Source organism: Hylaeus volcanicus, chromosome 8, assembly GCF_026283585.1.
Source record: "Hylaeus volcanicus isolate JK05 chromosome 8, UHH_iyHylVolc1.0_haploid, whole genome shotgun sequence".
Classification (NCBI taxonomy): domain Eukaryota; kingdom Metazoa; phylum Arthropoda; class Insecta; order Hymenoptera; family Colletidae; genus Hylaeus; species Hylaeus volcanicus.
In genome coordinates this window covers 6,042,072-6,068,984 of record NC_071983.1, presented here as the reverse complement: position 1 = coordinate 6,068,984, position 26,913 = coordinate 6,042,072, and the positions used below count along the sequence as shown (strand labels likewise).

At 42.5% G+C, this 26,913-nt stretch overlaps 2 protein-coding genes across 3 annotated transcripts in view; one reads left to right on the top strand and one right to left on the bottom strand.

The window, feature by feature from the left end:
• LOC128881138 (mitoguardin) overlaps positions 1 to 26,913 on the top strand; it is a 33,858-nt gene that overhangs the window by 1,203 nt on the left and 5,742 nt on the right. The window lies entirely within an intron of this gene.
• Positions 124 to 22,879, bottom strand: LOC128881142 (protein unzipped). 2 transcript variants are annotated; one of them, XR_008458005.1, is made up of 6 exons: positions 22,512 to 22,879; positions 5,005 to 5,203; positions 3,555 to 3,907; positions 2,694 to 3,028; positions 453 to 2,627; positions 124 to 362 (listed from the first exon to the last, which is right to left on the bottom strand). XR_008458005.1 is itself a non-coding variant. In XM_054131903.1 (5 exons), exons 2-5 carry the CDS (start codon positions 5,201 to 5,203, stop codon positions 2,129 to 2,131), a joined length of 1,386 nt encoding a protein of 461 aa, XP_053987878.1. In that variant the 5' UTR covers positions 22,512 to 22,879; the 3' UTR covers positions 124 to 2,128. The 2 variants fall into 2 exon arrangements, 1 of the variants encoding a protein (XP_053987878.1); XM_054131903.1 differs by having other exon boundaries at positions 124 to 2,627.

Sequence of the window (26,913 nt, the reverse complement as noted above, 5' to 3'; positions counted from 1 at the left end):
AAAAAAACTGTTCTTTTATTACTATAGAACTAAATACTTATTACACTAATTTGGGGGATATGAAGAAATAATTTTATTTAAGAAAAGTAACAATGTAGTATACATTGTTTAACATAAAAAATATTATATCATGAATTCATAAATTATTGAAGATTGAATACATTTTTACATGTATATATATATAGCACTTATATTTACACGATAATGTACAGCATAGTAGATTCTTCACAAATAATATATTTTTTCCCGATGCAGACAGTAGTAGAAGCTATGAATAGTCCTTGGCATTACTAAATTCACTTGTTTGCATTGTAGTATTTATTAATATCTTCTCGAAGGTATACAGGAGAATGAAGAAGCAACTAAAAGATAAGCAGTAATTATTACTTTCCAAATATAGATTTTTCTGCATCTTCCTTCGTTTTTTTCGTAATTTTATCCTGGAAACTTACTATTCAATTATTTTGGGCCACGTCCATCACATCACTTTATTCACAATGAGAAAATATTGCTCACAATATTAAACATCATATCGTATCTTGCATCTTCTACCTACGTTTGCTTCTGTTTCATTTAAACACACAACATTCTAAAACTCGCATGTCCCAATCTCGCAACAAATTATTGCTTTTTATGATAATTAACAAATTATTTAACAGAATACGTCATATTCTTTTATGTCTACGTAAAATTTTACTGAATATCACAATGTTGTGATTAGGCTTACTTTGATAAATGTTGTTAGAAACTCATGGACATCTGTTTGTGTTCAAAATGAATGTTTTATATTACTTCTATTGATACTACGATATATTAAAATATGATAATTATATAATGTTATTACCATCGTTAGGAAAAACTATAAACGATTAAATAAGTTTACAATAATTACTCCTAGTTAGAATGTAGAAACATGTTATATACATACCAATAGTTGAAGTAAAAATGATCAGAAATACAAGAATATACGAAAATATTTTCTTAGTTATGCTTTTAACTAAAATCGTTTAAATTAGACAGAATTAAATAAGTCCATATTTCTCTTTCACCTATCAAAGAAATGTACCTTACAAATTATTAACATATCTATACAAATTAAAATACTGCATTCCTTTGCCGTTATAATTTCGTTATTAATAATCTTCTAGGAATCTGCAAGCCCTATCACTTTACATGGGAGACAGATGGGTACACAAAAAAACACTGTACTTAATTGAAAACAAACTACTTTCAGTAGTTTAGGAATGTGGCTTATACTTGAGACTGTTCTGTTTTTACTATTATTATTATTACTACATGGCAAATCCTATCAAAAATTTACATCGGTTCGCATAAATGATATTAAAATAGTTTTGAAAAATACTTGTACCCATCCACCTGTACTCTACGTATTCTTACTTGCTACACCTTTATAAATCTTACAATTTTCTAAAATTATACTGCAATCTCAAAAATATATCATAGCTGCATCAACTCGCACATCTTTATCCTTCATTTTCATTTTCGCTTTCATTATAAGCTATTTGCCCGAGATAATACCTGCAGTAATTATAACTCTCTTTGAATACGTTTCTCAAAGAAGATATCATCATTTTCAAGCTTTTAAAGTCTTCTAGAAGATCTAGAATTACACTTTGCGAAGGCATAAAATAGTTAGCTGGAAAAACCGTTCACAGCAGAATTAGTAAAGACGGAATGTGATATAGTTACATTCAGTTATTCAACAATAGAGGTAATGTTAACAATTCTTCTGTTAACATTTACATTGGCTGCAATCGCTTGTACTCAACATTGTCATGAGACTAGCTCATTATTAAGGTATTTCTTTGCTATCCTAAACGTGTATATATATATATATTTTTATGTATATATACATATATATATATATATTAAATATCAAGTTTTCTCGAAAGGCAAGCATATGTCAGTGCTGATTTCACAGCCTGACAATCAGCGATTTAACCAAGGAGCTTTATTTCGTGCCATAATTACTATGTACGAAATTACAGCAACATCTCGTTTTCATTTCATTTTTTTTTTTCTTTTTTTTTCGTAATTTTTCTTCAATATTGTTCTACGAATATATTACTATTGCAACTTAGGATTTAGGATCTTTTTAGTCGTATTTTCACGTGTTTCTATGGACGATAATCGTTAATAACGGTATAAGTATCATGTTTAATCTGTGTAAACACGTTCCGGAGTGCGAAACGTCTACCTTGTTTTTAAGCGACAACGGTCCACCGTCGTCGCTTTGCATATTAGACATGTCTGACTTCTTCGGAGGTATTATCATGTTCTCGTCGTGATCCTCGTTATCCATGTATCGTCTAGGCGAGTCCTTGCTCAAGTCTTGAGACATCGGAGTGGTAATCGGTACTGGGGTAGTGGGCGGTACGGTAGTGGTAGGAACTAAACTATAATTGCTTAAAAAGTAAATAGGTCCGAATTCTGGTTTCACGTCGAACATAGTTTCTTCTCGACGAATCCCGTTGATCACGCGGGATTTCGTTTCGCCGTCCTCGTAATGGGAAATTAATGTTCCAGAGTAGGGTACGTCCATGTCGGTGTAATTGGCTTTCAGAGTAACATTGATTCCCGTACCAGGTTCCAGGAATACCTCCACCCTATCGCAGATGACGGAATTAGAAATAATAAGAAATTCAGCTCCATATTTATATTCATATACTCACGTGTATACATCGGTGCGATTATTTGTCTCCATCAAGCCCCAAACTATTTTCGGTAGGACTGTTCCATTCGTCAATGTAATAGATGTATTTAGGCCTTTCAAGATAGCGTGCCCTTGTCCCCAGTATGCGGAATATTCATACGTGTATCCAAAAGCTTGGCCCATGTTCGCAGCTTCCGGTCCGTTATTGGAAATCGTCGCCTCCCCGAGTATATGGGGGATGCGTTTAATCACGCGCTTCTTAGGCCAGGTTAATTTTACTCTCGTCAAATCGTAGTATATCGGTTCAGTTTCGACGAGAACGTCGCCGTATTTTACGGTTGCCTCGGTACCATCCTAGTACAAAAATACATAGTTTGTTTTTTCCATCGAACACAGTTTCTTTTCCTGTTGAACAATTATCTCCTCAGCTCGTTAAAAGTTTGTAGCTCTTAGTTGTAGTTTGTAGTTCTGCCGAAGTTTTGTTTGTTAATAACTGGGGGTTGATCGGTGTACTTACCTCGAGTACGTTAAAAGCAAGCAACCATTAACTCTTTGCGGCACAGGAATTCGGGTCACAAAATAGACCCACGTTGCACAGAAATTTTATCGCGTTTTAAATCAAACAAAATTGTTATATTTTTATTCATAAAGGTATCGCACCTATACACATGCAGCTATCGCAAAATTTCGAGGTGGGTCAAATTTTCAAAATTTAAAAATGTTTTAAATTTTGACCCCACCATACGTTACGGTCCATGAGAAAGGTGGGCCACTCTTAATCCCACCGTGCCCCAAAGAGTTAATCTCTTAGGAAACGCGTTAAAAAAACCCCCGTTTCCACGCAGTAAGCAACGAAATATCGCGCGCAGCAATTACTTACGTCTCTCACGTAGCTGATGGTCCCAAGATTGTCGTTTGAATTCAAGGTTCCGATATAATGGGTGTACCTCGGCGCGATGCCCGTCTCCTCGTCATTGTGAACCACGTGGCGCGCCACGAACATCTTTTCCGTAGCAACGGCTCCTATGGGAGTCGGCTTGTATTTGTCCCAGTGTTCCCAGTTGACGCGGGCGGCATTGTCGACGTTCTCCAACAATTCGTATTTGTCGTACGACTGCACGTTCCCGTGAATCGTGACGGTGCATCGTTTCTCGTCGCCTCTCTGGCTTCCAGCCACCCAAACGGTGGTGTGCAGCACACGGCACACGTACAACGCTTTGTTGTACGACTCGTCTGCAAAACGCGACATTTACAATTATCGAGAACGACGTCAGGTTCGGAGGAAGCGAAACAACTGCAGGGAGACATCCACTCCAGACATTCAACGAGAATGAAAACACTCTTTTCTGCAAATGTTCGCTAGTTTCCTTTACATAGTCGTTGCTTCAGACTTTCTCTCTGTGCTTCCCTTTATCGTCTCGACCGTAGACACGCCGTTCTTCGCGCGACAATTGCAAAGACGATAAATGAATCACGACTAGACTGCGAATTTTACGCGTTCGTTTGATACAATTTATCAGGAAAAGAACGCTGCAAACGAATGTACCGTCTAAATAAAGGAAGCGTCTTTTTCCTCGAGTTCCACAGCGGAAGATACCTTTGAGCTAGAAGGTGAGTCGGTGTCCCGTGAATGATAACGAAGCGAATTCGATCGCTGACTCTTTGTATAATAAGGTGTTACCGATGCGAGTATCGAGTTGAACCACGACAGATTTAGGTTTCCGGTTTCTTTTCAAACGCGAAATTCAGCTGTGTCCTTTTGGGAGCTTCGCGGACTCTGTCTATCGTATTAACAAATTGTTGCATCGGCTATCGAGTTACAAGACGAGACGATTGTTTCGTTACGCAAGTAATCGTTTATTCATTGATGCACGTGGGTGTACAACCTAGCAGAGGTCGGTTCGCCCAAACTTTTCGTGTCCATCGTCAATGAATAAAGAATTGCTGACGCGGCTGAAACTCATCCTTTCGCGGGAACAATTTGCCAAGCATCAAAGTACGTTGACTTTATTAAGACTCCGATACCACAGTCCGCGCGCGGTAAGTGGGTGTATTTTTAATCATTTTTTTCCGAGCAAACGATGAATGTTCTTTTTTTTTTTCACGGTGAAAACCGTGTCGGTGACTTTCATGGGACCTGATTTTGATCGATCGGATGAGAGAAAATGAGAAGCGGTCAGCCTTTAAGTGGTAACCCGTGTTACCGCTGACGTCGCGTGTCCAGTCTTCCAAAAGGACACGGACGACACCCGGTCGTGCCTCGCAACAGAGTCGTATACGCCTCCACTTTTATCTCTGTTCTGTTTCATTTGCCTTTAGTTTATACGTACCCTCCGAGTCCACTGACTCGAAGCCACCGACGACTATTTCCCTCGACGAATCATAGTGCGCACGCGGCAGCCAGTTGAGGGTAGTCGAGGTGATCAGTTGATGGTACTTTGACAAAATGTGCACGCCGTTGTCTGCGTTCGTCAGGAGCAACTGGACACCGAACAGTCCCAGAGCAAGGTAGATTCTTTGCCAAAACATCTGGAAACATTTCAAACAATTTCGCGTTCTGAGTGTGTGCGAAACGGCACGCGGCTTCGTAAACGCGTTAAGAAACACACAACCGCGAGGGGATTGAGCGCGGTTTACGGCGAAGACGAACTCTAACGAGATTGTTGTCAGCAGGTAATTCGGAAGGTAACCCGAGACACTAGTTTCCGCCGAGTAATATCGACTGCTTTAACGCCCTGTGTCTATCGGTTTGCTGGACGAAGCGGACACCTTTGCTGGGAATCGTGTCGTTGAACGGTAAAGAATGACCAGTTAACCCTCCGTTGCAGAATAAAGACAAGTAATCGAAGACGTTCAATCGTCTGCTTGTCGCTTAATTCGACTCGGATGTCTCCTCCAAGGGGAAGTTTATCTAAATTACGTGGTTTCAATTTTTATTCCATTTCAACATTTTTCAGACAATCGTTGAAATAGAGAATCGATTATTATAGATAAATTACTCCGGCTCCTCTCTTTACTCTCAAATATATTCTGGTATTTCGAACAATTAACTTACAAAAGTTCGAGTAAAAGTGCGAAGCAACGGAGAGTTAACGTTCGTTCACGCGTTTGTGTCTCTCGTTCAAGAATTCGGTTTTACTTGCACAAAGTAGCGTTGCTGTTTTAACGTTGCCTGGACTTCTCGCAGGATAGCACGGGTTTGCGTAATATTTCAGTAGCGCCGTGTTACGGCGACCTTAACTTTTGTAACAGTAATACCTCTGGCTCTTTGTGATTATGTTTCTTGCTTACAGAGCGTATCTTTAACACAGCCCGAGTATAACTGGATCTCGTTCGAGCACTGCCTTGCCCTCGCAGCGTGTTTTCGCTTCAGTTAACGCCGACTAACTTTCGGAATCGTTTGTCTCGAAAACGAAGGATCCAGCAAGTAATTCTCGTGCAGCGTTCGCTTTTTCACCGTATTGTCGCACGAATCCCCGAATCTCGGCGTTCCAACTGTAACTTTGATCGATTTACAGTTTTAGTAACTCGCGAAAGACTGCTGGATCCGTTACGATTCGCGGCTTAACGAGATTTAAGTCTAGGCTTGCTTTGCGATCGTTATAACAAAGATAATCAATCCAAAGAAATTACATAGGCAGAGTTGAGGAGTCATAGAAGCTTCTGTAAGTGGACGTACTAGATATAGAGTACCTCTGTTTCGATATTTTCTTTATATTTTCTATTTCCATGTACAGTGGGTGTAGAAAGTGTTCGTACACCGGTCAATTTCCAAAAAAACTACGTAAAATTATATTTTATTAACTTATTTATTATAAACAATGACATTCTACGTATTCTCCGAAATCTCTAGAATAGATATTTTACAAAAAGAAATAGCTATTTATGTAAGTTGCGATATTAACAAGAAAAAAAAACAATTAATCGATACAAATGTTGAAGCAATAAGTATTCGCACAACTGCTTAAAAGTACTCTCCTAGAAATTTCTTAGAAATTTGATGTTTTCTAATTCGCACGGAGCAATAAACTAATGCGTTTACGTTACAAACTCTACTGTAAACGGTTCGTCATAAGAATCGTACAAATACTCATTGCTTCTATACTTTTACCCACTTTTCACATTTTTTTTGTTAATTTCACAAATTATATCGACTAGTAAATGTTGTTTGGACTATATCTATCTAGAGACTCCGAGAATACGTAAAATACCATTGATTATAAAAAAAAGAAGTTAAGAAAACTACAATTTCACATAGTTTTTTGGGAAATTGATCGGTGTACGAACACATTCTACACCCCGCTGTACGTCGTGGATAGAAAAGGTTTCGTTAAAGGTCGGCGAGGCTGCAATCACGAATTATATGGTTGGTACAATTTTCAGAAAAAGCGAAACCAGATCGGATACGTCCGATCGTCGAAGTTATCGGTCTCGTGGAAACGCGGGCGCACTAGTTAGCGCAACTTGTACCCGGTACGTACGTATATCTTCAGCGCAAGTTACTGTAACGGTTCCGTGGCGTATCCGTTTACGTGATAATACACTCATTTTATAACGCCCGTGGCCCACTGGCTGTCTTCGTTTCTTTCCTGTTGATTCGAGAATTTCGCTCGACCGCGTTCCCAGATGATCCGCGAACTCCGAATGCGCGCGGGAAATTTCATCGAACGTATTAACACGTTGACTGCCAAACGAATATTCTTGGCAATTTCTGCTAAGATTAAATAGCATTTAGACTATCGGAGTCTACGAAATCAAACATTCATCGCGGTATTCATTTTTGTAACTACATGGAAATTCGTAAATTTCATTGAAATTCGTCTCCTTCGATGTCTAACGTTTCGGAATTAATCATTTTAGTTCTTGAGTGAAAAACACTGTCACCCACATATGGATGACGTGGCGATCGACGTATTAAGGACTCACGAAGGATCTGTTGCGTTTCGTGGAGTACCAAATGCTCGTTAAGATTCTGAGAAGCGATCATTCGTGTTTTATATCGCCAAATAATTCGAATGCAATCAGGCTCCCGAACGTGTATCTTTTAATGCCTCAAAGAGCGTCCCGATGGTGTATGAAATTTTTCAGGCGTGTCCCAAATTCAAAGCCCGCACATAATCCACTTTGCCCGTGGAAAGAGATCGGAGGTCACAAAGAACTAGACTCCCTTTGTCCCCGTTGCGTAAAAAGCCGAACAAAAGCGTGACGCGCGCTGCTCGAAGGGACGAAAGAGCATCCGTGTTTAACTTTTCGTTTTGAAGGATTTTCGAATCGATCCCATCCAGGCCACTGCAACGTTTCGCGAAGAAAGCGTCCCGTATCGAGGAAAGCTACACGAATCGTCGAGCGGAGTGCTCGATTTCCGCAATGTACAATTCGCCGTAATTGAAATTTCACGACGCTCGGAGCTGATAAATTTAACTCGCGAGCCAACGACTCGGATATCCCTCGTTTGATACGTGCAAATTCGTGCCGCCGCAAAGGTAACGCTGTTTTCAATGTTACAAACAGCGAATACGATGGAAGAGTGAATTCGTGCCGTAATAATTAGGTATTCGATATCGAAAAAAAAATGTATTTATCTTGATTTGAAGCTGGTACACTCTGAGTCCACCGATTGTTTAAAATCAAAGAGCTACTGTCGCGAAAAGAGATGTTACTTGCCGATTAGGCAACTGGAGCAAGTCTCTCCAGTATCTCTTCTTCGATTTCATCTAAAAAATAAAGAAACAGGCTCGAGCTCTAAATAAAGAATCCTTGTTGCTTCAACAGTTGCTAAACAAGAAGAGTTTGTATCAATATCTGTATCGATACAAACGGATACAGAAGTTCAAACGTGTCAATGAAAAATTGTCTTTCGCAGCCTGTTCGGATTGCTCTAATAGTTACGAAAAGTGTTATCCACGCGTACACAGTTTATGGCGTTGTCGACAGAACCGTTTCCGTTCTGGCGCGCAGTTTCCGCGGAAGCCAGCATTGTTCGAGTACCAATCGAACGATCAAAAAAAGAACTCGACGCTGGTAGATACCTCATTGTGTGCTCTGCAAGAATCGTTAGAATGGAGTGACGGTTGGTCGAGCACGTTGAACCACCGACAATAAAATCCACCCACCTCCTCTACGTTTCTAAGTCGACACTGGAAAAGGATTCGACGCCGAATGGAAATAGTTGGCGCGAACACGAACGAATAGAAATGACCGCGTTTATGATGCGACGCGCACTTCAACGTTTCGTAATCTCCGACGAACATCTCGACGATGCAAGCGCATTTTCAATCTTGAGCAGTTCTGCTCTTGATATTGCTGACGTCATTTCACGGGCCTTCGAACACAGGAGCCTCTTTTTTATTCCCGCGGTTGGTAAATCGACCGTTTAATCGCCGCGCGTTCGGCTTATTCGATTAACCTTGCCACTTTGTTTCCTGGATATCCATTTGTTTTTGTTCGTTGCGCGCGTTGGCATTCGAAATGAGATTTCTCTCGGATTCCCGCGCCGCCGTTGGATACCATCGGATATCCCAATTTCCCTCTTGCACGCAACTATTACCGATGGTGTCATTGAAGAATTACTACGAATACGGTGGTAATTTCGTAATAAAAGTGCGTGCGCGTCGTGAATGCCGGCAATTTCGATGAACGGAAGAGACACGGACGCCTGATGCTCGTAATGGACTCTAAATGCTAAGGCATAGACACCAAAACGAATGGAGGTTGTTATCGTTTAACTAAGCGGAGATGGATTTTAGAAGAGCCTGGTTCGACTCTAAAGCAGCAAAGCACCGCTACAGTACACGTTAGTTATGGAGTAATTGGATTACGAGTGTAATAAACGAGTCTTTTCAATAAGTTTGAATTCTACGTACAAGAAAATCGCAGGAGCAACGCCAGAAAAATTACAGAGACGAAAGCTTATCTCGTATGGCTGCAAGTGTCGCATAAGTCGCAACATGTCCGTTTCCTTCAATTTCGCCGAGATACCGATCGGATGTGTACTTCCAGCTACCCGAGGAAACGTAATTGCGCCGAAGCACCATCGAGGCCAGAAATCACGGTCGTGCGACAAATTATTCCTGACGTTCGACGAGTTCGGCGTAAATGCACCGTGAAACCACCGCACCTTTATCGAAAGGGTTCCATCGTTTCGACCCTGAAGGTATCTAACGCAACGCGGTCCAAGCTTGTTATCGTTGGAGCGCGCGTAATGAAGAGCGGCACACGTAGTAGGTGGCCACTCGACAAGTTACAGAACGTTAGGCTCTCAACCGGTTTTCCGATACGGCGAAGCGCCGGCGATAATGTCCCAGGTACGAGTTAAGAGGCGCCCCGTCACTTTTTTACGCCTCGTTTTTATCACCGTAGACGGAGGCGAAATTTACATTAACGAAACGGATTCCCGGTTGTTTTCATTACGCGCGCGGAAAAAGAGGGTTTTACCCCCCTTCGCTCGTTTTCCGCGAGGCTCGTTCGCGTTCTCAATTGCTTTTTTAACCCCTCGAGCTGATCGCGTGGAATCCGTGTTACGTCATTTTCCGGCTTCCGCGTGAACAACCGTGCGCAGGTGATCTTCGACGAGCCTGACGCATACCTGAGTATTCGTAACGTGCCCCGTTCGCGAAAGAAATATTCTGAAACGATGCGGTATTTATAGCGGGGTGGGGGAGGGGGGTTGTAGATCGTCTATTTATATAAACACGACCACGTCAAATAATTGAGCGCAACTCGCGAAAGAAACTTTCGGGACGACCTGATATTTAAAACTCATCGAAATCGGCGAAGGACGTACCTGTTCTCTATAATTGCCATTCTTTTACCTCGAAAACGATACAAAACCAAATAACGTGCCTCTGAATGGACCAATTAAGGGCGTTGCGATCGAACGATTCGCGTTTAATTTCCACGAATGGCCAGGTATCTCTCGGAAGTCCGTCAAAAACGAACGCGATCCTCGAGGCTTTGCGCGAAACGATGTCAACGTCGATCCCCCAAAAGAGCATCGACCGGTTGCGGTTTTCCACGAGATGAATCGCCGGCGGATATTCAATACCGGTCGCGACGGATCAAAGGAATCGAATGCTGCGGTAGTCGTGAGCGAATGCAATCGAAGAGAAAAATAGAGAGAGAGAGAAAGAAAAATTAATTGCAGAAGAATAAGGGAAACATGCCGCCCCAGTCACGGACGCGTCAGACGCCATTGACAAGATTTACAGGGTACGCGGTGGGACTATGTGTGCCGCATGCATTATTAACGCGTCTACGTCCTTCGTGCAATTCGGTCAGACTGGTATTCGTATATTTCATTTGATACGACGCCGACCCACTGACCTTAACTGTGCACAACTTTTATAACGACCCGGGCATAACACGGAGTTTATTTAATCGAGATCGTCGTGCAAGGTATACAAGAAGAAGAACGCGGCGATTATCTCTGTGGGTCGTGAAATTCGACTCGTCTGCCCCGTTGCGCCATGGCCACCGATGCCTGACGTCATTGTTCGGTATGCTTTATTCGAAACACGAAGACTGTATAAGGAGTCGCAGCTCCGTAGCGTAGAAGTGTTATCGAAATCCCGAGCTTTAAGTTATGAATATTTCGTCCACTCGCGAGAGAGAGAGAGAGCGCTCGGGATTTTGCTAACAGTTTTCGAGTAACAGGGACGAGTCCCGAGTTTTGGAAATTTAACGCTTCGGATAGCACCGGAAGATAACGAGGAAATCCGAAAGGTTCCGAGTTTGAAAACTTAGTTTGGATAATAATGCGGGTTGCTGCAGATAAGACAATAAGACTTTGTCATTGAAAGAAACCCTGACACTTTCAAGTGGCAAATGGTTGGCGTACAACCCGTCGAAGGCAAACGAAAGATAACCGTCTGGAAGCGTATCCCCATGTTTGCGGAAACGTCAATGTCTCCGATATTGGAAGTACCCCGTATCTCGAGTAGTCCGTTCTCGAGCACACAGCGTCTATCAAATAATGGCAAACACGACGACCACCGGAAGCCTTTCATTCGACGAACGCGACTTTCTAACGGCGGGTAATCTATAATCTTCCACCGAAAGGTACACAAGAAAAAGCTCCTCGATCTTTTTCGTTGCGCGACGGGAAATAAACCCGAACGATCCTTCGATTATCTATCATTTCGAACGCCGCACGTTCCCGTCTAATTGGACGCTGGAGTCGGACGAATCTTTCCCCTGAGCGGATAGTAAAGAAACACAACGAGACGAAATTACGGGAAACGGACAGGCGCCGCGTCCGATGCATCGGTGAAACGTTGCCCGATGAAATTAAATAATTGACTTTCACAGAGCGAATTAGCTCTGGTATGCGCGACGATCCTCGGATACCTAGCAATTTAAGAGAAAGCGGCCGGGTCGTTTTCTGGAACCGATCGTGTTTCGGCGACGAAACCACTCGGTGATATTGATACCACGCGCTCCGGAATCCGGTCTCGTTAACAGATAACGCACGTGATTACTGTGTTACGTTACCGGCTCGACCTTCTCACGATCCGTGGCGCCATTACCTACGACAACCTGCTAACGAAAGGTGGGGATAGGAAGTTGGGAAAATTTGGGACGGATTTCTCGGAAATTCTTGCCAAGGGAATTCCGTTTTACTTGGTATTTTACTTGGTCGCGTTAACCCTTTGGTGTCGTGACATTTATGAGCGTAAATGGCACCGAGGGTGGGCAGGCATAAGGGCGCTGGGAATGGTGATCTATTATTGTCTGAAAAGGTAAAACGTGGTTAATGTACAGGGTTATCCAAAAGTACTTTCGGCATGTTGAATGCGAACATCTATCGAACGCCATGTTTATTTGTTGTCACTTTCTTTTATTTCTAATCTACAGACAATTTTAACTACTATTACTATACTACAATTTTCTATTTGATGTCTGTAAACGTGGTCGTGGTGGTCATTTGACGGATATCGTTTCTCGCAAATAATTGTCGCAGATAATACCTGATAATTAAATAAAAAAAAGTAATAAAATTAAAAAGAGTATCTATTTCATTTAAAAAATACTTCCTATAGTCTATTTTGGATAACCCTGTATTATTTAAAATCCACAAGTACACGTATACAAAAGTACACGAGTCTCTTTCGAATACCCAAACTTAAATTTATAATTCCCCTCTTAAACTTCTCTATCTGTTTCGCTCCATACCTGGTATCGCGTTATCACGCACTTCTTGTTCCATAAACGCGATACGCCTCCAATTGTGGCATCACCGAAGGTTCATTGTTATCGCGGTTGAATCTCGGCTAAGTGTGGGAACGTCATCCGCGAGGCGAGCCGTTTCATTAGAATTACTAATATTTTCTCGTCTTTATCCTTGATTTCGACGCCGGGAATGAGGCCTGCTGCAACAAGGATCGCCCTAACGGACATACTCGACGAAAAGGGAATCCTCGTGTGCCGCGAGAACACGATTCGTGCGTCGAAGGTCGAAGGTTTTAGAGTCTAAAATTTAGACGATGGTAAAAGCAGCGACCGTGCGGACATTCGAAACCTCTGGTCGCGAAAGAAACGAGCGTTGGTCGATTGCGCGTGAAAGGGACCACTCACGAGGGTACGCATATGCACCGATAACCAGATTATAAGTCCCCTCCCCCTCGTCGTAAGCGACACGTTCGACGTATCCTGAATTCGAGCAACCATTGTCCCGTGTCCGCAACGGTTCCAAAGTTCCAAAAAAAAAAAAGAATAAACAGAAAACGTGCAGCGAAACCTTTTCGTACGGCCGTTCGTAAAAGTTCGAAAATCGATGCGAAAAATCCGCGAGATCCTTACAATTTTCAAGTTGCGTTCTCTCGAAAACAAAGAAATGCTATCCCACGAACTCGTTCCATTTTTCGTTCGCCACGACTCGTTTCCGCCAGGCTCGCGCCGCTAGCAGGTTAAATTATGATTAGAGTAATTTGATTCGGTTAAAGGACAAAATGCGTGCGGTTTGGATCAATTTAGCCCTCGTTTACCCGAACGAAAATATCTCGGTCAGGAAGTCACGCGGTTCGCGCACACACACACACACGCACACACGAGGACGACGACGACGACGATCTCTCGAATTTATATAATCCCGAGGACAGATTAAACAATTCGTCGCCCGTGAGAAAATGGTTCGACGGGTGTCTGATAGAAAAATTGGTCGGGAGTTTTCCGTGTGCGCAAACCAGTGTACTGTTGCCCCGGCTACTTATCTCGCAATTGCAGTTGTTTGATAACGCGCTTCCTGGCACGACCAGCGACGGTGACGACAGGGCTTAACGCTTACCGAAACGGGAGTAAACACGGGTCACGGGCTCGGTATGCGCCTAGATAGGGCATGCCCTTGCCGCTGAATGCGAAACGAGGAACGTATCGACTTTCCACGGTCATGCTATCAGCGTTACCATGATAACGCCTCCTACACTCTGCCCTTAACGGTCGCGCGACGGGCAATCCAAACGAGTCGAGAGCACTTCTTTACGGTTGCGCCTCTTAGCCACGCGCATGGTGCACACACGGTCCTTCGGAGAGAGAGAGAGAGAGAGAGAGAGAGAGAGAGAGAGAGAGAGAGAGAACGCATCGAGGTGAGACGCAAACCCCTCAGACTGTGGTAATGACGAGGAAGAAGAAGCGAAATTCTGGCGGGCACAAAGTGAAACCACGTCACGGTGAGACACCTTTAGGGACCCCCATGCGTCGCGTTGTTGACTCGCGCGCGTGTCGCTTCGAACAATGGAACAAAGAGACCTCGGTGTCCGGTGCTCGTTGGTCTTATTTCTTTACCTTTCCTCGGACGGCGCAACGAACAGTCCGCGTAAACGCGCCGACGATATCAAATTGTATTCGTCACGACTCGAGCGGAAAGGTAGAGAGAGAGTCTCTTCTCGAGGAACGTACGTCCTTCCACTATCCGTACGACTCTTAACGCGATGGATAGATTAAAAGTTAACCCCGTCGTACAGTGACTTTTACGTGTTCCGTGGTCATCGCTCACCGCCAAAGTTATCCATCACGGTCGACAGCTTTCGCAAGCACGGGATGAACGGGAGATCCCCGTCGTGGTCGTTCGTGCCATCCGTGTAACGTACAGCGACCGAACCGGCCTCAGCGAAAATATCGTTTCGTCGCGTAATCGATAACGCCCTCCAGGAAACATGATTCATTGGACGGTCGGTGGACGCGCGTCGGTCTCCGCACGAAAATTAGGGTTGCTTCCAGATACGCGCGAACGCGTTCCCGGGAAAACGTGGAAACTTCACCTTCGAGACTGTATCTCCGTCGCGAATAAATTCATCGTGCGCAGGCTTCATAAATATAAACATGAACGTGCAATGTCTGGGTTACTCGTGACACCGGTTTTTTTTTTTAAATGGACATTCCCTCCCTCCCTCCCTCCCCCCTGCTCCTTGTTCTGGAAGCAAAACGCGATTACCGACATTTTACCGCGTTGCGTCACATTCCGCGAACAATTTATCCCGTCATTCGTTTCAGCGACTCTTTAAACTCTTAGCGCGCGTTTATCGTGTCGTTAGATGACAAATGCGCCGAAAGGGATATTATATGCGCAGTACCGCGGAAAATTCAATGAAATTGTAAGGAAATGAATTAATCGCTCGTGCGTTCGTACGACGAGGTCTGACGCGGCACTTTCTGCTAATCGAACAAATTACTGGGACGTGGTTCTATTAAAAAATTGTTGCTTCGAAAGTGTGGGTACGCACGTATCGGTGGCGTTGCACACTTTCTATCATAATGGTAACGACGGTGTCTTTCGACGAATGTTGAAACCGAGCGACGACTGGACTCTTCCTTCGCAGCTAAAAGATTAGAACCGCGAGATTGGTCGCCGCTGAGCCGACAACCTAATGTCGCCCGTTTGGCACGATACTTGGTATAGCAATTCCGTGAATCGCGGCTTCCTTGACCCAAAGGGGTCGTCCTTGGTCGATGGCAATTAAACATTCGCGACTTCTGCTGCTCCCATCATCGGTGTCCTCCAAACACGATTCAGTGAAGCAAGCGGTTCGAGTTCAGACGAAATGGTTGATTCCGTCGACGGTAATTGTTCGACGGCTAAACGAACGATCCGGGTGGGAAATCCGTCGCCGTTTTGGAACGATTTCAAAAACGGTCCGCGGTTTCTCCGCGTGGAAAAACGTACGGGAGTTGTAAAATTTCTTGACGGCTGTCCAAGCCGAGGGACAACACTAACTGCGGTATCTATTTATCACTGTCAAGGCTACCTATGCAACCGGATCGTCTCCGCAGTCATTGTTAAACCCATTTCCGTCGCTCGATTGCCCGTGAGTGCAGCGAAAATTTAACCAGCGATTCGCAGTCGGCGAGGATCCCCCTCTGTCATCGACGCGACAGAAGAGGACTATTGCGGCCACCGATAAGCAACATAGTGTTCTTTATCGCACGACACACGCAAAAAATTAATGAAAATCATGGAATAAGCTTTCTTTCCTTCGTCAAACCGCGAGCGAGCAAAGTTCTTATCCAAATGAAGATGTCGGATCGAGGATTATTCTTTCGGATAAAATCATAAGTCGAGTAATAAAATGAGACGTATAGATCACGTCGATCGTATAGAAGCTGATCCGAATAACTGATTAATAGAATAAATATTACACGCGTATATGAATATTTAGTACATCGAGCGAATGTAAACAACTGGTGTTTTTCTACCAGCTTCTGGATCTCTTCGGTTTGTTTTAAACTATGGCTACAATTTTACGTGCCTACATCTGTTTCAAACGTTGCTGGTAATTTTGGGGGGCTGAGCTTTTGTTTCGAAGGCCCTTGAACCTCTTCGATCTACACCAACGCGTTTCCAAACTCCGGCCACAACTCAACTCCGTAAACTTGGTTGAACGCTTTAGTTAGCCTTCTCGTTTAACTCGTAAATCGTTACGCGTCTAACATGCACTTCGTCTATAGCTTGCTTCTCCGGTTCCGACTGACGCAACGATTCCAGGGGTTATTAGAGAATACAAGAGCAAATCAATTTGTAGGGTCAGGGGGAAACGAGCGTCCATTTTTAGCAGATTTTCGGATAGCAGCTTTGCGAGTTTATCGTCATTAGCTGAAGTATTAGGTTGTCCCGAAAGTTTCTTTCGCGAGTTCCGCTCGATTATTTGATGTGGTCGTGTTTATATGAACAGACGATCTGATTTCATAGATGTTCATGTTGTAACGGTGATGGAGCAACATGAATGGTGCACAATTAATGTGCACCACTCATGTTGCTCCAATAATGTAACATAAAACATAAACTATTTTTGCATGTATTACTTATTAATAAAGCGAAAGAAACTTTTCGGACAACCTAATATATTCTTTTAAAGTCTCTCCAAATTTATATATCGTTTTCTGTAGCTCCTATATCGCGTAATTGATGTTTAGAATAAAACTGGAGAACGATAATATCGTTGTCGATTGACTTCAGTATAATTGATTTCTAAAAGAAAAAGTAATACAATACAAATAAAAGAAGTCACGTCTAAAGCTCTAAATTACTAGATTGCGTCTCTACCTTTCTCCAAAAAAAGATTACGTTTGCAAGGGAATCCCCTGGAAACATTGCATCGACAGTACCGATCCTGTTTTTCTTTCTTCGTCGCTAATCCGGGAGCATTCCTTCGCGAATCATCTCACGATCCTCGGAAAGGTGATTCATCTCGGGCCGGTGCTAAAAAGCACGTCCGTTTTAAAAACAAAACCGCTACGTCCGCGTCGCGCAGTGCTCAGGCTGTTACCTCCGCGTGTTACCGTTTCTCACGGCACCGGAATCTCTCGACGAGAAATTCAATCGGCATCGATCCGGACGAACGGATAAAAGGAAATTAGCAATGGTTATTTATGGGTTAGCCCGGTTATTTAACACGTTGATCGCCGCGTCATCCATACATGGGTGACGAGTGCTTTTCACCGAAGAGCTGAAACAACATTGATTCCAAAAGTTGAGCGTCAAAGAAAATGAATTTCAATGAAATTCTTGAATTTCGATAACGACACAAAATATAAATACCACATAAATGTTTGATTACGTAGTTTCCAGTAGTCTGTAAACAAAATTGAAACACGGTAGACATTTTCAAGAATATTAGTCTGCCAATCAACGCGTTAAATCACAATTCATCGAACGAACATCTAAAAGTATGGATTCGGATGAGATCATATCCGCGGTCTGTTAATCAACCATTGATCCCGATTACCGATTAATCCGCCGATTATTGATCGTGTTTAGACTTTACACGGAGGGTGGGAGGGATCAACGAGTCGGAACGCGTCGCGTTCATGACTATGAATAATTAACAACGTCGCTACCGCATCACGGGTACTTACACGCCGACCTTACGCCACTTTTCACCGAGCAATTTCCAGGTACTCGAATTCAATTCGTTCCCCGCGCGCTCGGAATTGTTTCAAGTTGCGAAAGCGCTCGAGAGCGTCGGACGCCCACGAGCGACGCCATCGAAATAGTTCTAATACCCTGATGACGTTCAATGAATTCAAATGTCCTCCACTGGATTCGCCGACCAAAAGGGAGCTTGTGTCAGTGATCCGCGACTCGGGTTACTGAACCAGGAGTTTCGTTCGTTCGTAGTCCTATCGCTGTTTTCGGCGGGCTCCGAGGCAGATATTCAAGGTGGACGGTCGAGGGAGGGAATGGCGAAGTCCTGCGGGCTGTTCGAGGATCCAGGGCGAAAGGGGCGAGAGGTAGGAAGTCACGAGTACTCTGAAGGATTTCCTTCGAGGCAATTAGACCGTCGGATATCGACTTTGTTAGGATAGGATAGCTCGTTGACGTCTGAGGAAGATGGCCGAGTTGGAGATTAAAAATGACTCTTTCAAAGTTATCGAGAGATGGGAAATTCTGCGAGGGCTCCGAAGGACCAGGAAGGCCGAGATGAAAGAGTAACGAAATCTTGTCAAGTTTATCGAGAATCGAGGGAAGAATAATTAAACTCTCGGAGGATTCGAAGAACTGAGATAGGTGAAACGAGGAAACGACGAGATTTGGAGTTATCGAGAAGTCGCGGGAAATTCGACGATTTTATTTATTTAATTAAATCGTACCGCGACAGGTCTGAAAGAGACAACGTTCGAACGGATTCTCCTCGCGATCACAACGAACAATTTTGGACTACTGTAAGTAGAGAAATGTTGGGCGTGAGGCCAGATACTTAACCAGTTAGAGAAAGCATTCGAAGTCTAGAGAATTCCGGAGTCAAAGACACCGACCGACAGTTTGTCGAAATCCTCCTCTCCCACCCCTCGACTACCTCGTCAAGAATTCAGCGAGAATTCGCGGGATCCACGAAACGAATAATTTCGATCGCAGCAAGCGAAGGAGCAAGAATCTCGAACGTCGGACCCGAGGTTTGACCCGGATAAGAAACATTTTTTTAAGTCTAGAGCGGTCCAGAGCGAAAGACACTGGCTAACGGCTAAAAATCTCTCGTTCGTCGGGAGTTTGACATTGAAATTTAAAGATTCGTCGGGGAATCGTGGTAGTCCCGAACGACTCCCTCTCGGAGTGATCATTCTCGACTGCGGCGGGAAGAGGAGTACGATCGTAGGCGACGTGCCTTGGGTTTATCGAGATACAGAAGATCTTTGCAGCTGACGTGGCTCGTAGCCGTGTAGTGTGACCTCCGTCGGTCTACTTTACCAAGGCAGCCTTTGGGTGGGGGCTACGTACACCTTTTACCCTCTTGTTCGTTCCACGGTGTATGCTCTCCTCTAAATGCTTACCTCATCCAAGGATAGTAAGAACATTAATACGCTTCCACGTAAAAGGACGGATTCTCTTTCTGCGTTAATGTAGAGTAAAAGAAAAAAAAAAGAAGAAGAAGAAGAAAAAGAGAAAAAGAAAAAGGAAAAGAAAAGAATTCGAACGACCACGTCCTTCGCACTTTGTCGGCGCATAGCGACATAGAGGCGAGCTAACAACTAATAGGGGAGAGCACGATACGATGTGAACCAGATTATGAAAATCAGAGCGAGCCACGTAGGTTAAAAGCTCGTTGTGGCGCGAGCGATAATGATGTCACTTTTATTAGCCTCATCAGGGTCGAAGCATCCTCGACAGGGGATCCACTATTACCTAATAACCAACACGATCATGTCGTGTATCTTGTTACCCGTGGAATTTGCATCCATCGGCAGGTCGTCTCCGTGCGAGTTGCACGGCTCGCGTGATCGATTCTAAAGGTCTCCCTTCCTCCCACGAGCGATTTATTAATAAATTTGTTGTGCCTCCTCATCTTTTCTTTTTTTCACGGTCTCGGCGTCGAATAACTTTCGCCAATTATTTTTTTTCTCCTCGCCGCGTAGCCTGAACGCTCGCTTTTAATAGATTGTTTACGTCTTGATTTTAAACGATTTTCAAAACAATCGTTTCACCTTTAGCACTACTCCGTACGATATCGTGAAAAATTCGGTTCCCTCGCGGCATTGGCTTTCATTTTAATCGACGTGCACGAATCCAATCCTCCGTAATTGATTTCTATGTTTCCTCGGTGACCAATTGTTTTACATTTCGACAAACTGGGATCGTTTAGAACTTAGTCGCGCGATTCGTTATTGAAATGGAAGTAATTCGTTATCATACGCGTGTAATTAGGATATCATCCATTAGGCGTGTCTTACACATCGAACGCAATCGCGTTTCCCTTTTATCCGACGTTGTGCATCTTCATTAACTTAATCGAACGTTAAGTACAGTTCAATTATGCGCGTATAACGGTCTTGCTTGCGAGGTCGTGGCTACTCATCGCGGATTTTCATCTATTTTTCACGATGAAACGTGAAACGCAAACACTATACGTGAGACACTTTTGCAAGTAATGCGAGCGTGATCATCGAAACTAACACGTAGTAAAATGTACAGTGGTCAAGAATGATAAGTTTATCAAATTCTCTAAAATGTCATATTTACACCACCGAAAGGGCTATATAAACAAATCAGTGTTATTGACACGTTGATCGCCACGTCACCCATATACGGGTGACAGTGCTTTTCACCGAAGAACTAAAAAAAATTCATCCTGAAAGTCAACCGTCAAAGGGAATGAAATTAAACGAAATTCATGAATTTTTATGAAGCTACGAAAATAAATACGACGATTAATGTTTGATTATCCAGTCTCCGGTAGTTTAAATAATATTTCAATTTAGCAGAAAATATTAATAAGAAATATTTGTCTGGCATTCGATGCGTTGATCGTGAAATTTTCCATCGAGCTACGCGAAAAGTAACACACCAACAGCAAATTTCTTGCTAAAGTTATCCGTTAACCTTTGCGTATCTAACGCTCGATCAACTTTTCAATTCGTTAAACACGATAAAAAAAAAAAAGATCATTTTAACGTCGAAGCTCGTTCGCCTTCAACTTTCAAACCATATAAATCGAGAATTTCGTCAGAATTAAATGTCAGATGGATAAATATTAGCAAGGAATGACGCGTCTACATACGTTTGCCTCTAAAAGGATTCACTTTTACGATTATTATTACCTCAATGATATAGCGCACTTTACTTCCAAATACAGTGGGTGTAGAAAGTGTTCGTACACCGGTCAATTTCCAAAAAAAACTATGTAAAATTATAATTTATTAACTTATTTATTATAAACAATGACATTCTACGTATTCTCCGAAATCTCTAGAATAGATATTTTACAAGAAAAAATAGCTATTTATGTAAGTTGCGATATTAACAAGAAAAAAAAACAATTAATCGATACAAATGTTGAAGCAATAAATATTCGCACAACTGCTTAAAAGTACTCTCCTAGAAACTTGACGATTTCTAATTCGCACGGAGCAATAAACTAATGCGTTTACGTTACAAACTCTACTGTAAATGGTTCGTCATACGAATCGTACAAATACTTATTGCTTCTATACTTTTACCCACTTTTCGCATTTTTTTTTTTTTTTGTCAATTTCATAAATTATATTAACTAGTAAATGTTGTTTGGACTATATATATATCTTAGAAACTTCCAAGAATATGTAAAATATCATCGATCGTAAAAAAAGAAGTTAAGAAAGTACAATCTCACAGAAAAGTTTTTTGGGAAATTGATCGGTGTACGAATACATTCTACACCCACTGTATTTTTTTCTGAATGTATTCGAGAGATTCTTTAATTTCATGGTTAGTTCGTGGCGAGATATAGGATTTAATAACAATGTACGATTTTCTAAGGGCAAGGTATGTAACGAACGCAAATACCACGGTTTGCAGGAAGTGCGCGTGTGCTAGGGAAATTTCCAAGTTCACCAGCGCAGCAGGCACCTCCATCGATCTGCCGGTGCGGTGCTATTGCTACATTTACGGCATTCACTTTTATTCGAGATTCAACGGTTACGAGGTATTGACCCCTGAACTTGACCTATACGCCAACTATACCTGGACCCATAACGATCGCAGGACCGAACGAATGTCTCGCGTAACGAGAAATGTATTTCGCATCCTCCGATGTCCTCGCGTCTCGTTAAATCCTGTCGCGAATTACGCAATATTTAGACTACACTTCACGAGTCACCCCTGACGCCCGAATTCGTCGTTTCGTCTCTCCAACCAAACGTCAGAAACGATTCTCTTTCTAAATCTATCTTTTCGTTCGCGAAAACGTTCTATAATTCTGTACTACCTACCGTGGATACGTTTCTTTGATTTTTCCCATAAAATGTAACCACGAACGAGGCACGAAATTGATTCGAAACATCGTGCCAATAGAAAGAGGCGACGCGTTTCCGATGTACCGACGGCCGCGGACGCTCGACGTTCAATAACCATACAGAAGGAAACAATCGTACTTACTATTGCATTATCTTAATCCAAATAATGCGAGTGTCCAAATATTGGCATCAAAGGGGACAGGATTACGCGGTCTGGCACTAGGTGTGTCGGGTCCTTTCTTTTATTCTAAACGAAACGATACACGAATCAATTTGTTTATCAAAGTTCGTTTGTAAATTTCACGTGTCAACGGCCCGTAGTCCTCGGAAGTAAGATCGCACTACACCCGACAACCAAGCGGCAAGCCGAATAACTGACGCCAGCGCAAAGGACCCGCTATGTCCCACCCTCCCTTCTGCGTGCTTCGTCGATCCTCGTTTCTCGTCGGTGGTTTTCGCGTACGTCCCTCTCTAAGCGTCGCTCTCGGACCTGCCCAGTCGGGGTTCCAGCAGCGGACTACTAGCATCCGCTAGCGTCGGCGAGTCGCGCGATGCCGCAGCGCGTGCCCTGTGGGTGGCAAATTAAAGGCGCGAGTCGCAGAGAATTTCCCTCTCCAGGTACACACACACACGAGCCACGCATGTACGCATGTACGATACTTCGGACAGCATCGGAGAATCGAGAAAGAAGACGAGAAACGTGAGTCCGGCAAGTTAGAGACGCGTTCGATTCGTGTAAAAAGTATCGATTTTCAATCGAAACAAGTGTTTAGTATTTACTAAATAATTTCTACGGTAAATAGAATACGATCTTGGCCAAGGGTTGTTTACTCGCTTTACTATTTATTACTCGAATACAGTTTATACTCGTCTCTACAGTACGAGATTGTAAATTGTCAGCGATTAATCAGCCGAAATGTCTTCCGTTTGCCAGTGATGGACAAAACCCTATGTTTCGAATAAATCCGAAGTTTGCTGATATGTCTATCTCCTTTCCTCTTTAGAACATTTTCCAAAGAAGGAAAAGATACAAACATATCGGCAAACTTCAGATTTATCGAAGCCTAGGGTTTTGCCCATCACTGACACAGACCTCAGCTGTGTCGAGAGCGAGAAAGAAAGGCGGCTCGGCGTTCGCCTTCTCTCTCAATTTCCCGAACCTGTCCGACGTCGAGCTCACGTACAACGTACACGTTGTTCGGTGTATTAATGTTAGTACGTACATTGGAGGGAGAAATTCTGTAAGAGTCGCGTCCTCAATTTGGCATCACAGGCCGCAAACGCGTGCCTGGAGCACACTTTGAGACCGCGCGCGCCTCCCAGCTGCCGTATCGACCCCTCCCCATTGGATGACACATCCTCCAATAACGAACCTCGAAAAGGATTACGTCACTTTGGTATTATTGACGCCAACCATCCGGCGCGGCAGCATCGCAGTGCTGGACTCTTTCGGGTATCTTATCTTTAATGGGAGATGCGAGAATTCTCGAGGGTTAGTCGCCACGAAAGCTCTTCTCGTAAGACTCGTACCGGAATCTCTTCGTTAAACAAAGGACACTTGCACGCTGCGAACTCTAGTGGCAAGGCTCACGGCGCCCTTTAGGTTATCCTCCTTTCGATATTCCAATTTGTATCGAATACTTCGATACAGGTGGTCGGTCAAGGATGTCGGTCAAGATGAACGAATAATTGTATTAGGTTGTCCGAAAAGTTTCTTTCGTTTTATTAATAATTCATTCATTCGCAATACTTTATGTTTTATGTTACGTTACAAAATTGTGTACAATTCATTTCGCTCCATTACTGTTATCAATGTCTAAGAAATTAGATCGTCTATTTATATAAACACTGCCACAGAAAATAATTAATAATAATAATAATACTAATGCTTTATTAACGGGATCCTGGCCTCGATATCAACTACAATGTGATAACATGACCGTAAGAAAAAACAAAATCAAAAAATGGAGACGAATACGGTATCACTATGATGTAACGTGTTCAACCTTGATTGCGCATCTGCCAAATTGAATGCAACTCACGAAAGAAACTTTCGGGACAACCTAATAGATACATTTTCTTTGTAATTCGTAAATGAATGGCCAATTAAAAGACGTTTCATCGTAAAGGTTTCCAGTCGTCGGACTTTTGATCGTTACGGGACAGATACAGCGGGTGTAGAATGTACATTCGTGCATCGATCAATTTCCCAAAAAACTTTTGCGTGAAATTGTAGTTTATTAACTCTTTTTTTTTTTTTTATAATCAATGATATTCTACATATTCTCGAAGATCTCTAGAATATAGTTCAAACAACAATTAACTTTATAAATTAACTAATAAGTTTGTTGTTACTAACTTAACAATTAATTTACAGTAGAATTTGTAACATAAGCATATCAATTTGTTGCTTCGTGGGAATTAGAAAACAATAAATATCCAGTAAAAAAGACTCAGAAAATGCTCTGATGAAGGAATGAAAGAAGATCCTACTCCGAATAACATCGACATTTATGATAGTTAATTGAATGCTTGGAAGAGTTGCAGTAATTATAAAATCAAAACGAAATCCCACGAAGTATTAATTATTTATAAATTAATGTAAATTTCGGGTTTTGTTTTTAAATGAAATTTTAAAAATTCAACACTCGTACGAATACTTATCGCTTCTGTATTTCTATCGTTTCATTGTATTTTCTTGTTAATTTCGCAACTTCTATAAATAACTAATTTCTTTTTTTTTTACTGTATCTATTCTAGAGATTTCCAAGAATACATAGAATGTTATTGTTTATAAAGAAAAAGTTAATAAATTACAGTTTCACATAGTTTTTTTGGAAATTGAACGGTGTACGAGTACTTTCTACACCCGCTGTAACCAATATCGACGACGAGTTTAAGAATTAAGTGGTTTCCCGTTGTAGTCGAGATAAATTTACATTTGCCATGTGACGTAGTCTCGTAAATTTCTTTTAATAAATAATTCTATTCCATTATACATGTATAACAGTAAACTGACTGCAACGGTGGGATGAATGTACCCAGTTTGCACGCGTAACGATTTGAAAGTGCTCTCGATGTCCAGAGTTCATTTTCTATGTAATTTCATGCTCAATTTACGTGTAGCTTGTCATGAGAAATCGTGGAGTTTTATTGTAGCAACAGAACTGTTAGCTGTTGCCTACATTATAAATACATCAGCCGATTCGATTCGGGTTTCTATTGGTACGTCACTGGGAAACACCCCAATTTTGCTCCCTCTGTTGCGCATATTTTGTTTTCTCTCCGTGTATCCCCCCTCCCTGGACTGTGACAGTTGAGATATCCTTAAATAAAAATCAAAAATTCCGTTCGGAGGGAAGCGGGTCCATTCATTTTCACCCTTCGCACCCTATGCTATACCTGTATGCACTCGTCGCATCTTCCGAGAGGAACACGTATCTGAATTTTAAGGTCGATTCAGACTATACGACACGGACCGGCAACGACACGTACCGGCACCGACACGACAAAACTATAATCGGGAAAAACCGATTTCAAAAATCTTGAAAATTAACGAACTTCAATTTTACGCGGATCAACAATTACTATAGAATTTAAATTATTGAGGTACAAACGAACCGAAAAGCGGTACAAACGGGTACAAACGATTCTAAAGAATCGGGAAAAACCGATTTCAAAAATCTTGAAACTTAACGAACTTCACTTTTACGCGGATCAACAATCCCTATATAGTTTAAACTATTGAGGTACAAACGAAACGAAAAGCGGTACAAACGGGTACAAACGATTCTAAAGAATCGGGAAAAACCGATTTCAAAAATCTTGAAACTTAACGAACTTCACTTTTACGCGGATCAACCATCCCTATATAATTTAAACTATTGAGGTACAAACGAAACGAAAAGCGGTACAAACGGGTACAAAGGATTCTAAAGAATCGGGAAAAAACAGATTTCAAAAATCTCGATGTCGGGTGCTGATCATTTTTTGAATTTTTTTTAATTATTGGTGGAGGTACGAACGAAACTATTGGAGGTACAATCAGGTACTAACGAAATACTATCGTTTTCTATAAAAAAGAATTAATTTTTGAAAAGTCGGGTGCCAAGTTCACATAGCTAACGGGAATAGTATGAATAGTTCCATTGAAACGCGTGTTTTAATGTTTTGTCGTGTCGTTGCCGGAACGTGACGGTCCGTGTCGTATAGACTGAACCGACCTTTACTCGGACGTGTATCGATAACGACCATTACTACAACAGTTCACACTTTCCTGTGTGCATATTACGTGCAATGGAGCTTATGGGCAACCATTGACGTAGGTACGAAGTTTACTGTTGTCGTGGATGGAAAACAACGAGCACACCTTTAGGGTGTTATCCTTTGTAATTGATACGACACGCTCAGCTTCCGTCCAGACGATTTCGTCTGCATGGGCCGACGACTGACGAAACGTTGAATACGGTGAATGTCGTCACCGACTCGGAATTTAACTCCTGCGACAGTGACAACGTTAAGTAGATGCTCTGAACCCCTTACTC

Coding starts and splice junctions, on each gene's coding strand:
- LOC128881142 (XM_054131903.1), bottom strand. CDS start 5,203: ATGTTTTGGCAAAGAATCTACCTTGCTCTGGGACTGTTCGGTGTCCAG. Junction 3,908..5,004: donor CGAGTCAGTGGACTCGGAGG/GTACGTATAAAC, acceptor CGCGTTTTGCAG/ACGAGTCGTACAACAAAGCG. Junction 2,628..2,693: donor AATCGCACCGATGTATACAC/GTGAGTATATGA, acceptor CATCTGCGATAG/GGTGGAGGTATTCCTGGAAC.